The following is a 19,829-nucleotide window of genomic DNA, read 5'->3' as shown; positions in this document are numbered from 1 at the left end:
AAATATAAAAATAAGGAATATATGGAATATATGGAATATAATAGAATACATAACAAAAGACGGAAAACTGAATAATAATAATAATAATAATAATAATAATTTGCATAATAACATTTGCAGCATGCAACGGTAATGTAGAGTTTCTTCATTTTTGAGTCCGAGCCGTAAGTTGCTCCGTCTTTGTTAACATTTGTAACTTAGTGGCTTATTCTAACTTTTAACTTGAGAAACTCATGACCCTTTAATAATGATCAGTTACTAATAAGCTGTCTGCATTTAGAAATGTTGGTAAATCACTGATAAAGAGTTACAGTAAATCTTTCTCACTGTGTTTCTCAGTGGTGAAAAGTAACTACTTACATAGATTTTCTGCTGCTTCATACTGTCTTCTACTACACTACATTTCAGAGGAAAATCATTTTACTCCACTACATTTATCAGATTTAGTTGCTACACAAATTGAGATTTCACATAAAAGCATATAATAATCTTATAAAATACAACACATTGTTAGAGATTAAACCAGTGATGTGCAACCTTTTCGTCTTGCAACCTCTTACAAAACATCTCCGTGTGGTTGGGTCCCCTTGTTTAGTTTCAGATGTCTATGAGTTGTTGGCAGTTACACCAGTTTTTCTTCTATTCTCTTCCCTTAGTCATAACACAACCTCAGAGGTATCGTGTGACCACTGGATTAGACTACCTAAACCTGTATATTACGTAGGTCAAACTAGCTCCACTTGGAGCAACTACAATGGTAAAATGCTGCTTGTGCAGTACTTTTACTTTGATACTTTAAGTACAGTTTGCTCATAATACTTCTGTACTGGTTTTGAATGCAGAACTTTTACTTGTAATGGAGTACTTTTGGTACTTTTACTTATCCTACTACTTCTTCCATCACTGGACTCTTTGTAATGTATACCTTAAAAAGTGACACTTAAGAACAAGTCAGGATCAAACAACGTTGTTAAAAGACAGCATTGTCTCTGTTTACTGTGAAGTTTAAAGGCGTGGAGGGCATCATCACATGCTTTCAGACACACTAATGTCTGTCACCTGCGAGTAATGAGCCGTAAACAAAGAAGGAATGTGAAGGTGAGTTCATAACGGCGTGATGAGCAGAAACTATAGGAGCTGGAATGCTACTGAGAGTCAAACTGGCCCATCAGCTCAGTATAATTCCCATATTTGTCTGTCATGCTGTGGCATTCCCTGCGATCAACACACGGATTGCCATGCATGTCACTCCCAGAATTCAACTTTCAAATTTCTTGGGTTGGAGAAGTCACGGAAAAATCCATCTTATAACCAGCAGCTAATAATCAAGGGCTTCTCTGCTCCTCGTGCTAACGTTATCTGCTGCCACCGCAGAAAGTCTCCTCTCTAAAACCCAAATTATAGGCCAAAAAGCTCTATGTAATAATTACTAAGTATGATAAATTGTCAGCAAAAATGTTCGCCTCAGATACAGCCGAGTGATCTGTTCATGTTGGAGGACTTCTACCCGGCGCATCATGCAGCGCAGCACGTTTCCCACTGCTTTCTATACTGACCTTTGCTCTGTCATCTCATAAAACAGATTCAACTGCTGTCTGCCACAAAGGTGTCTGAGAAACTCACCAGCATGTCACTGTGACGCTTCTATCTCTGTCGAATGGCATGGACAGATTATTAGTACAAGAGAAGGAGACAGATGTACAATAAAGTGAAGGGAGTGATGTGTGATTAGCACGTAGCAGCGTTTACTGTAAGCACAAGCACACTTAAAGGACTTGGCTCCTGGTCTTGGTCATTTTACGGGACGGAAATGATGTTGAGAGACGATAAGAACCAGATGGTCCTTGAGAATGTTTTGTATCTGCATCCTTAGCTCAGACATTTACATAATCTACTGTTTATTTGGAATAAAAAAAAAAAAGGCCTGTGATGATAAATAACTCTCCCTGGTGATAAGGGAGACAAAAAGTGTTTTAGATTTTAAGAGACACATTATTCTTCTTTAATTTGATATATTTTTCTGATGAGCAATTATGGTATTTGACTCTAGCTCTTGCATGTCGCACGACATTATCAGCATCATATTTCAATTTCTGGACCGAAAAACACTACATGGAAATTTGAATTTGTATCAAAGTTACACAGCCGGGAGGTGCCTTCAAAGACCCAGGTTGAAGTCACGATGTCGAGCATCCAGCTCCAGAAAAAAAGAAGAGATAAAACAAAGTAAATAAAATATTTTAAAGCAACATACGTAGTGTAACAGTAGAACAATTAGAGAGGAATCAAAGTCAAATATTTGACTTGTCATCATCAGAATAAACTGCAATCTTCTGAACAACCTAAACACTAAGCAGTGCAGAGTAATGACGTATTGCTAGGGCTGTCAAAGTTAACACGATATCAACGCAAATTCATTTTAACGCCACTAATTTCTTTGATGTATTAAGGAAACGTTTTTAAGGTGTAGCGGGCTCAGCTTTAAAGCTAGAGTAACGCTCCAAACTTACGATAAATTTTGGCGTGGAAAAACTGTCAATTTCATAGGGGTCCCTTGACCTCTGACCTCAAGATATGTGAATGAAAATGGGTTCTATGGGTACCCACGAGTCTCCCCTTTACAGACATGCCCACTTTATGATAATCACATGCAGTTTGGGGCAAGTCATAGTCAAGTCAGCACACTGACACACTGACAGCTGTTGTTGCCTGTCGGGCTTGAGTTTTTTATGCTACATGCAGTACCTGTGAGGGTTTCTGGACAATATTTGTCATTGTTTTGTGTTGTTAATTGATTTCTAATAATAAATATATACATACATTTGCATAAAGCAAACATATCTGCCCACTCCCATGTTGGCTAAGAGTATTAAATACTTGACAAATCTCTCTTTAAGAAAAAAATGTGTGATTAATTTACGATTAGTTGAGATTAACTATGTACAATCATGCGATTAATTGTGATTAAATATTTTAATCGATCGACAACCGTTATTGCTACAGAAATGTCCTTTAGCCATGATAATTGCTTTATTTCACCAGCCTTTCTAACCACAGACTAATTGAAATTGACATGAATTACAGCAGGAAGTGGAACAGAAAAACAAACATCACATAAAGTAAACATGTTTCCCAGATACTCCGAGCACTTTGAGAAAGGCGAGGTGGAGTTTTATCTCAGTTTTTATTGCAGTGCAAGGCTATCTCTGTTTCACTGCAGCATGAACAGAAACCGTGGAGGAATCAACCAATGAGAACGCCACAGAGTTTGAAAAAACTCCAATGACAAACCAGAACAGGTATGTTAGAAATGAAGACATGGGACATTTCTTTCTAGTCAGGCGTGTGAGTATTTGTTGAGGTAATAACACAGATTAGCTCTCAACTGTGGGAGTGTGGGACATGCTGGGCCTGTGCTGAGAGCATAAGACAAAGGGCGTTGAGGATATATGATCCTCTGAATGCGTCAATCATGCGTCCATTAGAGAACAAGAGTGACAGGCATTTAGCAGGTTTGCATGCCACAGGTGTAAGATGTGGTTATGTCATTGTGTTCTTCACACCATGGGAACTGAACATGCAGTGAATATGCAAATGTGGTGTTTGGGCTGGCCAAATGGGTTGCGTTCAGGGCCTGCTCCAGCCCTTTTGGTGCCCCTAGGCGAAATCCGTAAACCGCAACACACATTAGACAGCACAATGGTTTTAAGACAGATTTTTATTTTCATAAATAACTGTATTTATCATAAAATAAATAAACATTTGCTCCATGATATTGTTAGCTCAGGCCGTGTCTACACATGAACAGATATCTTTCCTCTAAATGTTGGCCTCTCGTCGTTTTGGGTCCTTCTAAGGTGCAGATTTTTAAAAACTCTGGTTATTATCTGTGTGGATGTGTAAAACGGAGCATTTGGGAAAAGATGACGTCCCTTCCCCATTTTGTGCGTGCCCATTGTTGCTTTGTGTAATGAGCATGCACCAGAAACAATAACAAAGATGGAGGACTACCAACTTTTTTACGTTTTGTTAGCGCTGCTCGGACTAAATACTACTTTACATTTGAAAACTGTTCAAGTCACAGGAGGGCCAAAGCAGGGAACACATTAAACATGTTGTGTGTATAGCAAAAAAAACAGGAAATACTAAAAAAAACTGAAAACAACAGAAAACATTACCTTAAAGGGACTATTTGTAACTTTCAGAAATGCTTCTTAACAGCGACACCTGTGGCCGTGAAATCAACGAAAGTCAGCGTCGGGCTCGCGCTTGCTCGCTCTAAATATACCTGAACGAGCATCGCTCAAAACAGTGAGGCGACACAAGTCAGCTAAAACCACAATATCACTCTATATTTCAGCTGCTTGGCAGTAATGTTAGCTGACCAGACGAAGGTCTCTCCATGAACATGATTTAGATCTGATCCTAGTGTTGGCTTTTCCTGCCTAAGTGCAGGCTGAGGCAGCGGGGCTCTGCAGCGTGTCTCCTCTGCTCTCTCCGCCCGCAGCCGGAGAGAGCAGAGGAGACACCGGCACCCGTCGGTAACGAGAGGATAACGTAATTCTCTGAAGAGCTCCGTCACTTCACAAGACACGGGAAAGCTCTGTTGGTCTGGAGGAACTGCAGCAGTTATATCTGCACAAATGTCCCCTGTGCATTCACTAGATATTCTCAGAGCTAAACTAACTCTTCTGCAGTGTGGAGTGAGCGCGCGTTCACGTCTAGAGGTGGAGCGAGCTGATCGAGAACGCGCGCTGTCTGAGTGAAGGCGAGCAGGCAGAGGAGGAGGGTACAGCGGCTACACTTACAAAGTTACAAACAGTCCCTTTAATCTGGAGACTGGGATGTAACACGGAGCTATTTTGTAAAACAAAGGTAAAATATCTTTATACGTGTCGACAGGGCCTTAAAAGCGTGTTGTCAGTTTTACACTTTTATTAACAATTACAGGGGTGAAAAGTGTATGTCTTTCTTTCTTTCTTTATCTCTTTTTTTTATTATCTATTTCATTATTTGTTATCTCATTGCAAAAAATAAGTAAGGGCGCCAACTGGCATTTTTCTTTTTAAATTGAATTTTTTGTTTTAGAGGGCGACCAGCGCCCCCCAGAAGGTGGCGTCCTCTGCGACCGCCTATATGGCCTTTGCCTTAAGCCGGCCCTGGTTGTGTTCTTGTAATTTTCTAAGGTGATAGCTATTGTCAGACTGTCTTATTATGCTTATGCACGCTTAATAAAATAGGTGGGGTATCCTCGAGCAGCAGAAAACAAAAGAAAACAGCAACAATGCAGACGCATATCTCAACTGCAGAGCACATTAATCTCCTTTTGTGTGAACAGTATGCATTTGAGAGCTAGAGGAAGTGGGTTTACTCAGAATTTGCACATGAACACACAGGAAAGAGCTTCAGAAAAAGAGAGGCAGAAGCAAGTGTGCCTGCGAAATGAAAATGTTTGTGGTTCTTTTTTCAATGTTTGTGATGTGTGGTGTTTATGTTTGTGGGAATGTCTGCAGAGGAAGTCTCGCCACTTACTGTCATGCATGCTAACACAATGCTTCATGTCTACACACTTAGTTACAGTGTGTCCAGACTCAGCTGTAAACAGAGGGTAACCAGGTGGTGGGCGGAGTGCGCCCTCTGATTTCATCAGTGTTTTGTCAGAAGGCAAGAAGGTGCACGGCGAAGCATTATTTAGAAATGATTCAGACAAAAAGAGAGAGAGAGACTGTGAAGAGAGAGAGAGAGAGAGAGAGAGAGAGAAAGAGGCTGTTTGGCGTGAGAACTGTGCCGAGTGAGAGTGTAGTGCTAAAACATGCCTGCATTTACTGCCGAGAACTGTTTTTACATGATAAAGGGCAAATACCAGCGTCGCTGAGTCACTTGCCGCGCCCCGACACACCACCCATCACTCCATTTCACCACAATCACAGGTGAGTTACTGATGCATGGAGTGCCTGGCATTCTCCGCCTGCCGCACCTGGAGCAAAGAGGAAGAGAGCCAAGAAAGAAAAGATAACTGGAATGTGTGCTATTGGACAGTTTCACAATAAAGACAAAATATTAAATATAAATACAGCCACTCAATATTCATATTTATTTTTAGTTTAATGTTCTTCCATGCTTCACATGAAGCTGCTCAGTGCAACCATAGGCGTCTGCAACTGTATTTTCCCAGCCAGACCAGTGATTTGATCCAGCAAACCTCCGCCGATTTCATCTGAGCTTTCGCAGTGTAAATTTTCTCCTGTATGTTATCTAACCAGCTGGATCTCAAGCCTCCGATGCATAGTTCAGATACGTTTGTGCCTGTCGACCGAAACAAAAGCCACCACGATGGCGCAGCTGCAGGGGGAGTGCATACACACACTGGAACTGTCCGGCGTTGACCTCCAGCTTATAGGCCATGACTAAAAGACATCCGTGAGCTAAATACAGGTCAGACCTAGAGACTTGAGTGCCAGAAGGCCGAGAACAGAGCAGGAACAGGATGTCCCCAATCTAACAGAGAGAAAGAATGCCTCGAGCGGTTGATTCAGGGGAAATTTCCCATGACACAATCCTTGCTACTTCCTGGAGCTCTGAGGTTTTGTATACAGACTGGAGCAGTGGAACGCAGAACCGGCAGGTCACGCAGCGGCCCCCGAGGGTTACAGCTGACATAAAGCCTCATGTCCAGCAGGCAACCATAACCCCTGCATGCCATATATATCAAACAACTGTGGGAAAATGTATGAAATATGATGCCCAATTCCCCGCTCATGACACGACCTGAGTGACCTTTGACCTTGCTCTGGGCCTCCCTTAAGTCCACAGCAAGACTGTAATGTTGTTACACTTGAAATATTGATATGTTTCTCTCCATCTTGGCCTTGCATCGAGCACAATGAATAACGGTCTTGCAGCTTTGTCATTAATAATGGTGTCAGACAGATTTCTTTCTATAAGAATAAGTCAGTATAATTCAAATTAGATAATAATTACTTGTTATACTGAAATGCTTTCAGGAAATTCTGTATATTAGACATTTAAAATGTGCTGATTCTGCCTCCGTGTGTTCAAATCTTCATACTTTCCACACGTCTTCTCCTGTTTCAGCCATGATGATTTTACCAGCGAGCCCCACTCCCTCTGTATTACCTTGTGAAAAATGCACTGTGCATTTCTCAGGCTCTCTCTTTACCCTCTATTGAAGTAAACCTGACGCAGTCAGAGCAGTCAGAGCCACGTCTCTCATTGCTCAGGCGGTTTATAAGTAGGCATATAAAGTTATAGCTCCTTGGTTTGGCTTATTTTTTTATCATCCTGGATTAGATTCTCAGAGGAGGGAATTCTTTCGACCTCTCGCTCCAGTCCCAGTTGTCCTGTAGGCTGGATGGGTTTCACAGAACAGGGATGCTTTCTATTTTTACCAAATCTCCCTGCAACATCTGGTATAAGAGCACTATGACCAACTGCAACATACACAAGAGAAAGTCTTCTCTCAAACATTGACAGTTTACTTTGGAAATGTACCGTTCCTGTGAGCAAAGAGATACATACATACATGCATACATACAACAGTGAAATAGAGGAAGCTCTGGAGAGACACCAGAAATAATAACATGTCTCCAGACAAAACATTTTAGAAGTGAAAGAGTTGAGAGTTTGATGGAGTATTCTAGTTGGAGAAAAGGATATGGGTTATGTGTTGAGAAAAGGTCAGAGACAAGAGTACAGAGTAACTCTCATCAGATTCAGACGCATTGGTGTAATCATGAAATCCATCAAGTCTAGACCAAAGCAGACAAACGGTGGTTTTACAAAGTGAAACAAAACCTCTCAGACAAATAGAGAGGAATTCATTTGATATCAGATGTGAACGCTGCGGCACGGAGACAGCACCAGACAAAAACACCAATCAAAATATTACATTTCTGTCACATTTGAAGGCAGTGGATCCCAGACCGCAGGCCCTCATTTGATAAGATTTTGTCCCAGGGTCCCCTATGATTTTTAATTTGAGATGTTTTGGTACAGAATTCGTTATTGTGGTAATTATAGTCAAAATAAATGATTCCCCTTTTTGCTGGGGACCCCCTGGACCCCCCTCAAGGATCCCCAAATTGTCCAGAAACCTTCAGAGGCACTGCATTAGCATAAAAAATATGCTCAAATTATAACATGGCAAACTCAAGCAAGGCAACAACAGCTGTCAACTGCATGTGATTATCATAAAGTGGGCATGTATGTAAAGGGGAGACTCGTGGGTACCCACAAAACCCATTTTGATTCACATATCTTGAGGTCAGAGGTCAAGGGACCCCTTTGAAAATGGCTACGCCAGTTTTTCCTCGCCAAAATTTAGCATAAGTTTGGAGCGTTATTTAACCTCCTTCGTCACAAGCTAGTATGACATGGTTGGTACCAATGGATTCCTTAGGTTTTTCTAGTTTCATTCATATGATGCCAATATCCTCACTCTAGCTTTAAAACTGAGCCAACCAAAAAATTTGCGTTAATGCGTTTAAGAAATTAGTGGCGTTAAAAACGAATTCCCGTTCACGTGTTATTATTGCATTAACGGTGACAGCCCTAATTTTAATTTTATGAGCCCCTTCTTCTTCCTCTTACTGATGGAGAAACTACCTTGGCTGGAATTAGATCACAAGAATGACAGACATCAAACTATATCATCCGTTTTTTTAGATTAAGAACAAGATCGGCATTATTAGTTTCAAAAGGCCATTAAACTGTTTTATCTTGTATCTGAAAATGCAGGCAACATCTCTGAGAGAAGATCTGCGTTGTTCAGTTCAGCCTTAAACGCCCTCAGTAAAAAAATAAGCCTCATTTAACTTTGATGCCAGGTATAGCGTGACATCTCAGCTTCACTTCTTGCACCGCAGTACGTCTTCAGCGGTTTCACTTCTGCTCATCACTCTCACATGGGACATCCTGTCGAGTACATCTGCTTCTGCAGCATCTCAGCGTTATTATTACAAGCCTTGTATTTTGTCTACACCATGCACTCATTACATGGGATAGCACCTCCCAATGTGACTTGCTCAGAGCACATGAATGGACTGACACCGGGAAGCTGGTCTGCTTTTCCTCCTGAAGCAGTAGCAGATACCTCCTTCGCTGTTGGCGCTACAGTTCCACCGCTTCACAGCACTTTACTTTTCTACCCCAAAATGACACAAAGACACACAGCTGTGCACGTGGGATGTAAAGTCTTCAGAAGTCTGTTTACTCTCTGGTGCTGTGGGCCAATCTTGTCCAGAAGGTGTTTTAAAGTCTTTTCCAGACAACTGTGCACCTCCACTCGACCTTCTCTCAGTAATTACTGGCCCACAGGGAGACTGTAGGCCACACGTAGCAGCATTGGACCATAGACCATAGCCTGTACTTTGCTGCCAGGATGGATTCAGAGACAACTAATGGATGAAGTGCAGCCCATATGTCTGAGTGTTGCTTGACTCTGCATGGTTGACAGACTCAAGTTAAAGCAATTTTCACACAGTAGCAACATAAATGTGCAGTAACAATTCAACATGCACACATGCATATTGCAAAGTACTATATGTGTAATCATGTCCCTTAACAAGATAAGCTTTAATAACGAATGGATACACACAGCTAAAACTCAGTATTGCCTGAGGTCAAGCAGTTCAAGATTTTTTTAACAATGCTCGGGAGTCGCAGATATTTGAAAGGGGTTCAATGCCTGCTGTTATCTGTCCCACAGACTCCGGGACAGCAGCCAAGCTGATGCCATCTCAAGCGGAGGAACGCAACAAAATGGCAGGAAATTCCTACTTTGGTTTGCTCTCATCAGCAGAAGACATTCTTCAGAATGAGGCTGCCGAAATGTTGCACAAAGATGCAAGTTGTTTTGACTCAGATGTAGGAGAATGCACATACGGGATGGAAAGCAGTTAAAATGCAGAACGATGGTAACAAGAAAAAGAAGAGGAAGAAGATAGGAGACGACATAGAATAAAATCAAATTTAATATTGCATATTCTACACTCTATATTACATCTTAAGAATAAGTGACACTTCTTTTTACCAAAGAATTCATCCAAACCCAGCACTATATGTCCAGTGTTTGTTGACAGCTTGAGCAGACGCTATGTTCTACTACACAAGCTCTGGTGGATGAATGGTTTGTACCTGAGGATTCGTCGCCACCTAGTGAAAACTCACTCACATGCACATGATGACTTCTTATCACATATTTTCCAGTCACTGCTCAGAACTTGCATGATGGATTACTTACTGAATAACACTTCTGGCTTTTGGTTGGAATTTCTTGCTTTAAAGTGGGCCAAGTTTCCCCTGAGTTTCCTCTCAGTGCAACATTGAAATCAATTTTGGCACGTGGAATAAAAGATATAGGCTATGAAAAAAAACATAACACTGCTTACATTGCTTTACTGCTTGTGAACCTCATTGTTCAGATAGACGATATCATCATATCATATCATAATTACGTTATCTTAACAGTTTATTGTTGCACACATTATAACATTCTGTAGTATTTGTAAGTGATTAAGTTATTACTTGTAGACCTTAAAGAAATTGTTTGTAAAACATCTATAAACATTACATAGATAGATATTTGTAACACTTTTAAAATTGGTTTGTAAACATTTTTTTTGGATGACTATTAGTTGCAGCTGATGATTATAATACCTTGTTAAATAGTAAATAAATACTTTTAAAGCATCTATAAACATTATTTAGATACATAATTAATACTTGGTCAATGGTTAATAATTGGCTTTTGGTCCGTCTGTCTATGTAAAGTTTATAGATGTATTACAAACGATTTCTTAAAGGTTTAAAAATCATTTAGTAATCACTAACCAATTCCTAATTTAGTATATAAAATGTTATATGTGCAACTGATAATAAATACTTTGGTAATGTAATCAGAGTGGAATAGTTAGTCTAATCAGCTATCATCTATGATACAATATAGAAATTATAAAGTCATTATTTCATATTACACAAACTACTGATAAAATAACAGAAATTATAACATTACTAATACTTATTCTTAATTATCATTTTATTGTTTGTTAACAGTGAAATAACTATTAAGTAAGTTTAATTAACTATAATTTTTAATGTTTTTTTTAAAAATAAAAGTGTAAAGTGTGTGTGTGTGTGTGTGTAGTGTGCATGTGTGTGTATGCACGTGTAGTGTAGTGTGTATGGGGGGGTGGGGGTGGTGACATCACTGCATCGTGACATCATCACTCCTTTCATTAATAAGATTTGAGAGAAGACAAGTACCAGTTGTCTCAAGAGAAGAATTACAGTTCGATCTGACGACAAGCTCAAGATGTCTCAACAGAAAGAGGTATGAATTTTATGAATGCATAGCTTCAGATTAAACCACCCAACAGTATATGAAGCAGTTCAAATTAGCATCAACATTTAAATGCAGCTTACATGTTAGTTAATAATTAGGGCTGCAATTAACGATTATTTTCATTTTTGATTAATCTGTCAATTAGTTTCTTGATTTATCGATTAGTTGTTTGGTCTATAAAATGTCAGAAAATGGTGAAAAATGTAGATCAGTGTTTCCTAAAGCCCAAGATGACATCTTCAAATGTCTTGTTTTGTCAGCAACTCAAAGATATTCAGTTTACTGTCATTGAGGAGTAAAGAAACCAGAAAATATTCACATTAAAGAAGCTGAAACCAGAGAATTTATACTTTTTTTGTTAAAAAAATTGCTCAAACCGATTAATTGATTTTCAAAATAGTTTGCAATTAATTTTATTAGTACTTCGATCACAATTGATCTATGTACACATTTACAGATTTGTCTATACATTTACAAATGTCAATACATTCGCTATTCTGAATACAGATTTGGAAATTTTTTTTACACATTTATCTGATTACACACACACGGATTCTGAATAAACAATTTGCAGATTCCTGTGCACGTTCACAAATCTCAGTATTCTTTTACACATTTACAAATCTGTTTACACACACATAGACACAGTTACACATTTCTCCACACACATTTGCAATTAGTTTTTCTACAATAATTGCCCCATAATAGCAGAGCTGCTTGAGGCTCAAGAGGACCAAAGGCTACGTAGGGCCCTCAGCCACCAGTTTTTATGAAGTTTTACAGCCATTTATAGTCATCACTATATTATACATCGCTCCACAGGTGCTTGGTGGCATCAGTAGTACTAGTAGTACCTTTATCTTACAGTTTGCCTTTTCTTTTTCTTAACAGGTTACAAACATCAAACAGGTGGAATACTTCAGAGAGATGGCAGGCTCAATCTCCGACATGCTCGGTGAATCTATACTGGGACGGGTTGGGTGCGATGTTGAAGAGCTGTTCCAGAATATATCAAAGTGGAAAGCTGAGGAATGCTCCAAGCCAGAGGCTGATGAGGAAGAAGATGAATCCTCGGTGGCTCATAAGGTGGACCGGTATTTGAACAGGTTTTATAACCTTCGGCGAGCTTTTGCAGAGCACCAAGGAGAGGAAGACCTGGTCATTATGGTGGATGAGGCAGACTTAGGCAGAAAAAGCAGGATCAACAAGAAGAAGAAGAAGCCTTTTTGGAAGCCCAGGCCTAAATATAAATCACGGAAGCGAGCAACAAAGCAGGATCCGGATAAGGCTCTCGAGTCACTACCCACTGCCTTACTCGTCAGTGACTCAAAATCTGTCCCTCCGTGTCCTGAAGAGATGAGTGGCAGAATCAAACGTCAAATCACGGTCAACAAGCTCAGGGTCAAAAAGATCAGGATCAACATTCGCTGCTGTTTATGGAAACCATGCAAAAAGGCCCTGCAAGCAAGAAAGCAGGATTCGAATAAGGCTGTCGAATCAGTGAGTGACTCAAAATCCGTCCCTCCGTGTCCTGAAAAGACGTCTGCCACTCCCTCAATTGGCTCCAGTGAGGACAGCAAGGCTGCTAATGAAGCAGACTTGACCTCTTTCCCTCCGGAACCGATAAATGTGCCAGATGAAGATGTCCAGTCAGTACTCACTAACGACTTACTCGACAGTGACACAAAGTCTGTCCCTCCATGTCCTGAAGAGACAAGTGGCAGAAGCAGACGTCAAAGCAGGATCAACAAGTTCAGGATCAAAAAGATCAGGATCAACATTCGCTGTGGTCAATGGAAACCATGGACTAAGGCCCGGCGAACAAGAAAGAAAAAAGAAAGAAATTCGGATAAGGCTGTCGAGTCAGTACTCACTGACGCCTTCCTCGACAGTGACTCAAAATCCGTCCCTCCGTGTCCTGAAGAGACGAGTGGCAGAAGCAGACGTCAAAGCAGGATCAACAAGAAGGAGAAGCCTTTTTGGAAGTGCTGGCCTAAATGGAAACCATGGAAAAAGGCCCAGCCAGCAACAAAGCAGGATTCGGATAAGGCTGTCAAGTCAGTGAGTGGCTCAAAATCCGCTTCTCTTGTCATCACTTCGAACATCCTGCAAAGTTTGAAAAGCACCATTGACAAGACTCTCAGGGAAGCACTTGGTGCGGACAGGACTTCTCACATGACACTGAAACTCACAGAGGCCATTGGGAGCATTGCTACTGATAGTGTGACCTCTGCTCCGTTAGATGCCATGCAAGCCTCACAGAATGAAGGATCTTCAAATGGCCATCCTGCTACCTGCTGCAATATCCCAATTGCACATACCAAAAGGGTGCCTTGGTGGCGCTGGAGCAATAAGGTCCAGCCGGAATCAAACCAACAAATGGACAAAGCTGTCATGTTGTCATCTGGTCCCAAATGCTCCTCATCTCCTCCTCAAGCCTCATCCCGCATCAGCTCCAGAGGGTTGAACAACACCCCTCTGGTGTTACTGGATTATGAAGGAGAGGATGAGGAGAAGACATTGGAGAACACCAGAAACACCCCACCTTCAGACTCCATTCTCGAGGGTGATGAGCACACAGCTCCGCAACTGAGCTGGGCTCACAGGGTGTGATGGCTGCTTCTGACACGGATGCCAATAAGACCCAGGATAACGAGGGTGACTGTGTCTACACAACCTGCAAGGTATGGATGCATTTACCTGGAAAATGAAATTGATTAGACCAGATTTAAAGACAAGAAAGAGAGGGACTAGATTAAACAAGATAAGACGCAATGAGTTCATAGTTCAGTTACATAGATTAGAACAGCAAGCTTTACTGTTGCTGATCAAATCAATGACTCTTACTTAAGCAAAGCTGTGATTGCAAAACCTTTGCTTGCAAAGGAGGATTTTCACCATTGTAGTTTTAATTTTGCTCAGTATTTAGTGTAGGATCTGAGGTTTTAAAGTGAAACATCTTCAACAAATTCAGTTGCCTTCAACTTGTAGATCTCTCCTGTCGTCTTTATGCTGAACTATACTGTTTTTTGTTTGTTTTTCTAATCTCTGTACTTACTTTGTCTTTTTTTTTTAATTTCAAAAATCCTACAAGACCAAGAGTCAGCCGACTTCAGCAGAGGTTCAGACTGACAAAAAAATATCTCTGATGAAGAGGATCCGCCGCTTCCTCCACCTGCGAGAGTGAAATGGTCACTCCTTCTTTCTCTTTCTCTTTCTCTCTCTAATTAATTAAAAGATTAAAATAAAAATAAAAAAATTAAGTAATTTATAAAAACAAAATACAAGTTAGTGTCATTGTGTGTTGTGTGGTAAATGATGTGCTGGTACAGATGGTATATTGTGTACGAAACATACCAATGTTGAGAATCCATTATGTTCTGGTGTTTTTGATGATATCACAAAATCCTCATCAGCAGACGGAGTTTAGCTAATTTTAATTGTTAAAGATAAAATTGTATTGGCACCCGGTAGCAGCATTCAAACGGCCCCGATGGATCTGTCCATGGATGGATAAAGAGAACGGAGCTGACGGGAGAGCTAGAGACCACCTTGAAGAAGTTAGAGGAAGTATACACGCAGGACTACGTCCAGTTTTCAAAATAAGGTGTTAACAAAGGGAACTGTATATACAAAATACATATATGGAAATAAGATTGATTGGATATTCACCAGAGGTATAAAACATTACCTGTCCCTTATAAATTAAAAAGAAAATACCACTAATTTCTGAGGGAAATGTCATTGCTGGAAAAAAAATAATAAATAATGACTGATATATTTGACTTCAGGACATCTCTGACTACATACATGCTGAAATCAAACATTTTTACTGGATTAATTTAGATATTTTCCAAAGTAAATGTCCCTAGAAGTGTATGATTAAACTTTTTCCCATGGTCTAGTGTTAAAGAAGTTAGCAAAAATCGCAATAAATCGTAATATCGAGTCACAATACTTGTAGAATCGCAATACATATCGAATCGGCACCCAAGTATGGTGAAAGTATCGAATCAGGAGATAGGTGAATGGTCCCAGCCCTAACATTAACGCATCATCTTTTTTTTTAAAACTCTTTCAAGACGCATACAGCTTATGTTCCGTAAGCCTAGGGTAGATCAAACATCATCAACAAGAATAAAATCCACAAATGTAAAATGCAAACCACACAAAATGTTCAACTCTTCCACAGTACAGTAAAAGCTCACATACCTTTTCATAAAAAAAATAAAGCCAGCATATGAAAAAACAACAAAAAAACAACAACTTGTGGCTTAGAGTGAGAGCTTGGTTTTCAAGCTCAACGCGCTGTGAACAATCTGTGGAATGTTCCATGAAGATGTGCTAAGTGTACCTGTGTTCTTTTGGAAACTCGATGCTCAAGGCATAGAGCAAGCCAAAAAGGTAGGCAAATGCAGTGGGAAGGTCTGGTAGATCTGTGAGGACAATGGTCTCCTCCAACACAACAGCAATACTGTTGACTGTCGGAAACGAGGTAGGTGCATTATCATCTACGAGAACAGTGAGGATACCCATCTTGACACCTGCGGTCTGCCTATCATCTGGATCAGTGTCCTGTTGAATCCAGAAATAGAACAGAATTCAGATTGCGTACTCGTGTACAGAAAACATGATAATAAATGAAACTGTTGAAGTTAGGATCCATTTGTGACTTCTTAACTATGGTGTGTCTTGGATAATACAACAACTTTGCCGAATGTGAGAAGTAAGAAACTTGTCACTTGAAAATCACGTTATGTTTGAACTACATAGGGCAGGGATATGGTAATAAAACTTATTTGTTACTTTGTTATGCTTTCTTGAAATTAGGTGAGGTCACAGTGACCTTGCCCACCAAAATCTAATCAGTTACTCGTTTAGTCCAAGTGGATGTTTGAATAAAATTTTAAGAAATTCCCTCAATGCCTTCCTCAAATATTGCAATTATTTTGCAAAATTAACGGGTGCCGGGTGTCTCACTCCGGCCGCGGTCGGGAGGCTGAGGCAGGAAAAGCCAACACTAGGATCAGCAATGATTCATGGAGAGACCTTCGTCTGGTCAGCTAACATTACTGCCAAGCAGGTGAAATATAGTGATATTGTGGTTTTAGCTGACGTGTGTCGCCTCACTGTTTTGAGCGATGCTCGTTCATGTCTATGTAGAGCGAGCAAAGTGCAAGCCCGACGCTGACTTTCGTTGACTTTACGGCCACAGGTGTCGCTGTTAACAAGCATTTCTGAAAGTTACAAACAGTCCCTTTAAGTTTCCTGTCTAAAGTTGGTCTCATTTCATAAGGTAAGGTGGGAAAAATTCAGAATACTATTACTATTACTATTACTATATACTATACCTTTGAGGCCAGGTCAAGGTCTCTGTGCATGCTTCGCGGAAAGAACGGGGTCTCCAGCACAAATCTGCAGGGGTTCTCCTCCACGCTTTGGATTTCTCACACGAGGCAACATCTTCTTGGAACTCCTCAAGAGGACGACATCGTCCTTAAGGTGAGCACGCAGTGTGTAAATTATCATGTTTCAGACGTCAAATGCATTTTTTTATATGGACAAATTTAGCTAGCAACATGGCTGGTTTGTTAGTTTAGCAAATATTAGATTGTCTATATCAGTGCCAGGAAGATTTAACTACATTATATGGGTTTGGTTAATGCTCTGGGACAGCTAGGGGTCTCTGTGGCTCTTTAGCTCCTCTCCAGTGCTCCCTATGGAGTTATAAAAGAAAATTAGTGGAAATGAATAACTGCTTTTTTGTTTACATTTTTATTTGTATTTATCATTGTTGTAGGTCAGTGGTATGATGGAGTATTAGGGCCACATTGAGGAAAAAAAATAAATCTGAGATTTCGAGAAAAAAGTCATAATATTATAAAGTAGTAATTCTACATGTTATTTTCTTTTTTTCTCATAAAGTTATGACTTTATTCTCGTAATATGATTTTATTCTCGCAATATTACGACTTATTTTCTTGTAAAGTTATGACTTTATTCTCGTAATATTTTGACTTTATTCTCGTTATATTATGACTTTATTCTCGTTATATTATGACTTTTTTTCTTGTAAAGTTATGACTTTATTTTCGTAATACTATGACTTTTTTCTCGTAAAGTTATGACTTTATTCTCGTTATATTATGACTTTTTTTCTTGTAAAGTTATGACTTTATTCTCGTAATATTTTGACTTTATTCTCGTAATATTATGACTTTATTCTCGTAATACTATGACTTTTTTCTTGTAAAGTTTTGACTTTATTCTCGTAATATTATGACTTATGACTCGACAGCCTTATCCGAATCCTGCTTTCTTGCTCGCTTGGTCTTTTTCCATGGTTTCCATTCACACCAGTGCTTCCAAAAAGGCTTCCTCTTTTTGTCAATCTTCTTGTTGTTCCTGCTTTGACGTCTGCTTCTGTCACTCTCTAGTTGGACATCTTCATCTGGCACATTTATCGGTTCCGGAGGGACAGAGGTCAAGTCTGCTTCATTAGCAGCCTTGCTGTCCTCACTGGAGCCAATTGAGGGAGTGGCAGACGTCTTTTCAGGACAAGGAGGGACGGATTTTGAGTCACTCACTGATTCGACAGCCTTATCCGAATCCTGCTTTCTTGCTCGCTGGACCTTTTTCCATGGTTTCCATTCACGGCAGCGCTTCCAAAAAGACTTCTTTTTCTTCTTGTTGATTCTGTTTTGACGTCTGCTTCTGCTACTCTCTAGTTGGACATCTTCCTCCTGTGGGAGATCATGTGAATTGATCACTCCTTCCCCCTGTGGGAGATCATGTGAAGTGATCACTCCTTATTTTTCTCTCTCTTTCTCGCTCTCCCTTTCTCTGGGAAAAGGAGAGATAGATGGAGGGAGAGAGGTGGCTCTCTCCCTCCATCTATCTCCCTCTCTCCCAACCCAACCGGTTGAGGCAGATGCCGCCCACCCAGAGCCTGGTTCTAGTCAAGGTTTCTTCCCTTTAAAGCGGAGTTTTCCTTGCCACCGTCCACCACTTGCTCATGGGGGAATGTTGGGTCTCTAAACCTTCCCTCTCTTTATTACTTTGCCTCCCCACCCCTAATGAATGAATGAATGAATTAAGGAATTTCTGAATTAAAAGATTTAAAAAAATAAAAAACTTAATTCATAAAAAAACTATAAGTTAGTGTCATTGTGTGTTGTGTGGTAAATGATGTGCAGGTACAGATGGTATATTGTGTACGAAACATACCAATGTTGAGAATCCATTATGTTCTTGCGTTTTCGATCATATCAAAAAATCTTCATCAGCAGACGGAGTTCAGCTAACTTTAACCCTCCTGTTACCTTCAAATTTACTAACATCTTTTATCCTTGGGGTCAATTAAAACTCCAGAAAATGATTATAATTAAAATTGTTACCCAAGTTTATGTGTCAGGTACTTTATGTTTGTTTGTTGACTACCTAAATAGCCCTTTAAATAAAACAAAATGTGTCATCTCAAGTATATGCTTTTCGATTGATGGTGTTATGAAGAGCTCAAATGCAGATTTTATGTCTTGGACATGGCTGACAGCGTATCTGGTGGGGCCTGGAATCATTTTGATGACATTAGCAGCACTAAGTCTACCCTGTTGTTCAAGTGGGGAGACGGACCATAATAACTTTCCATTTTTGGAAGGTAGTGTGTTTGCTGGTGGTTGAGAGACAACAGGAGGGTCAACACTGAGGGTCTCATTCTCATCAGAGGAGGATGCCTCATAATCAGGGTCCTCCTCAACATCATCCTCTGTCTCAGACACATTCTCCTCTATGTCACTTTCATGGTCAAAGAGATGTGACAACACCTCATTGACAGAAAACCTTTCCTTAGAAGTCATTTTCGGTTGAGAGAGAGCAGAAAGAGAGAGCACACAGAGCACCAAGAGAAATGGTTTAGAAGGCTGCTGTGCAAGCTTTTATATGTTTGCTCCACCCCTATGTTGTGTGAAGTATCAATATCTTCGCGGGAACCATATTTTGCCGCCCCCGCAGCGTGGGAAATATCAAAGTTCTCGCGAGAATGATGTTTCCCCTCCCCCATGTCGTGTGAACTATCAGTGGTTCTCGCACTAATAATAATAATAATAAATTAAACTTATATAGCGCTTTTAGAGAACTCAAAGACCGCTTTACAATATCGGGGGAGACGGTGTGAAACAAACAGCGGACAGACGACACACACAGGTGCACTCTCATTCATACACACGGACAAATGGGTACGGGGAGGGAGGGCTTGGAGTAGGCAGAGGAGAACAGGTGGGCTTTGTGGCGGGACTGGAATAGGGGGAGGGAATCAGACTGTCACTACTACAGTTATGGTTATGTTATGTTAGGGCCCTAAAGCTTTTTGAAGATTATAAAATTGCATGTTATAGTGACCTCAATATCATCCAAAACAACCAAAACAAATGTGTGTAAAATGTTGATATTTCTTATGTGTTTTATACAG

General features: G+C 40.2%; 2 protein-coding genes across 2 annotated transcripts in view; both read left to right on the top strand.

Annotated features, from left to right (window-relative positions):
- The first annotated feature begins 3,440 nt into the window (after positions 1–3,440).
- moto (minamoto) overlaps positions 3,441–19,829 on the top strand; it is a 117,614-nt gene continuing 101,225 nt past the window's right edge. The window contains exon 1 of the mRNA XM_074656139.1: positions 3,441–3,450. The gene's annotated coding sequence lies outside the window, so the exon portion shown is untranslated. The remainder of the gene's footprint in view (positions 3,451–19,829) is intronic.
- Positions 11,260–13,975, top strand: LOC141781549 (uncharacterized). Its single transcript, XM_074657369.1, has 2 exons — positions 11,260–11,350; positions 12,254–13,975. Exons 1-2 carry the CDS (start codon positions 11,333–11,335, stop codon positions 13,973–13,975), a joined length of 1,740 nt encoding a protein of 579 aa, XP_074513470.1. The 5' UTR covers positions 11,260–11,332.

Source organism: Sebastes fasciatus, chromosome 13 (genome assembly GCF_043250625.1).
Source record: "Sebastes fasciatus isolate fSebFas1 chromosome 13, fSebFas1.pri, whole genome shotgun sequence".
Lineage (NCBI taxonomy): Eukaryota > Metazoa > Chordata > Actinopteri > Perciformes > Sebastidae > Sebastes > Sebastes fasciatus.
This window is presented reverse-complemented; position numbering and strand designations above follow the sequence as displayed.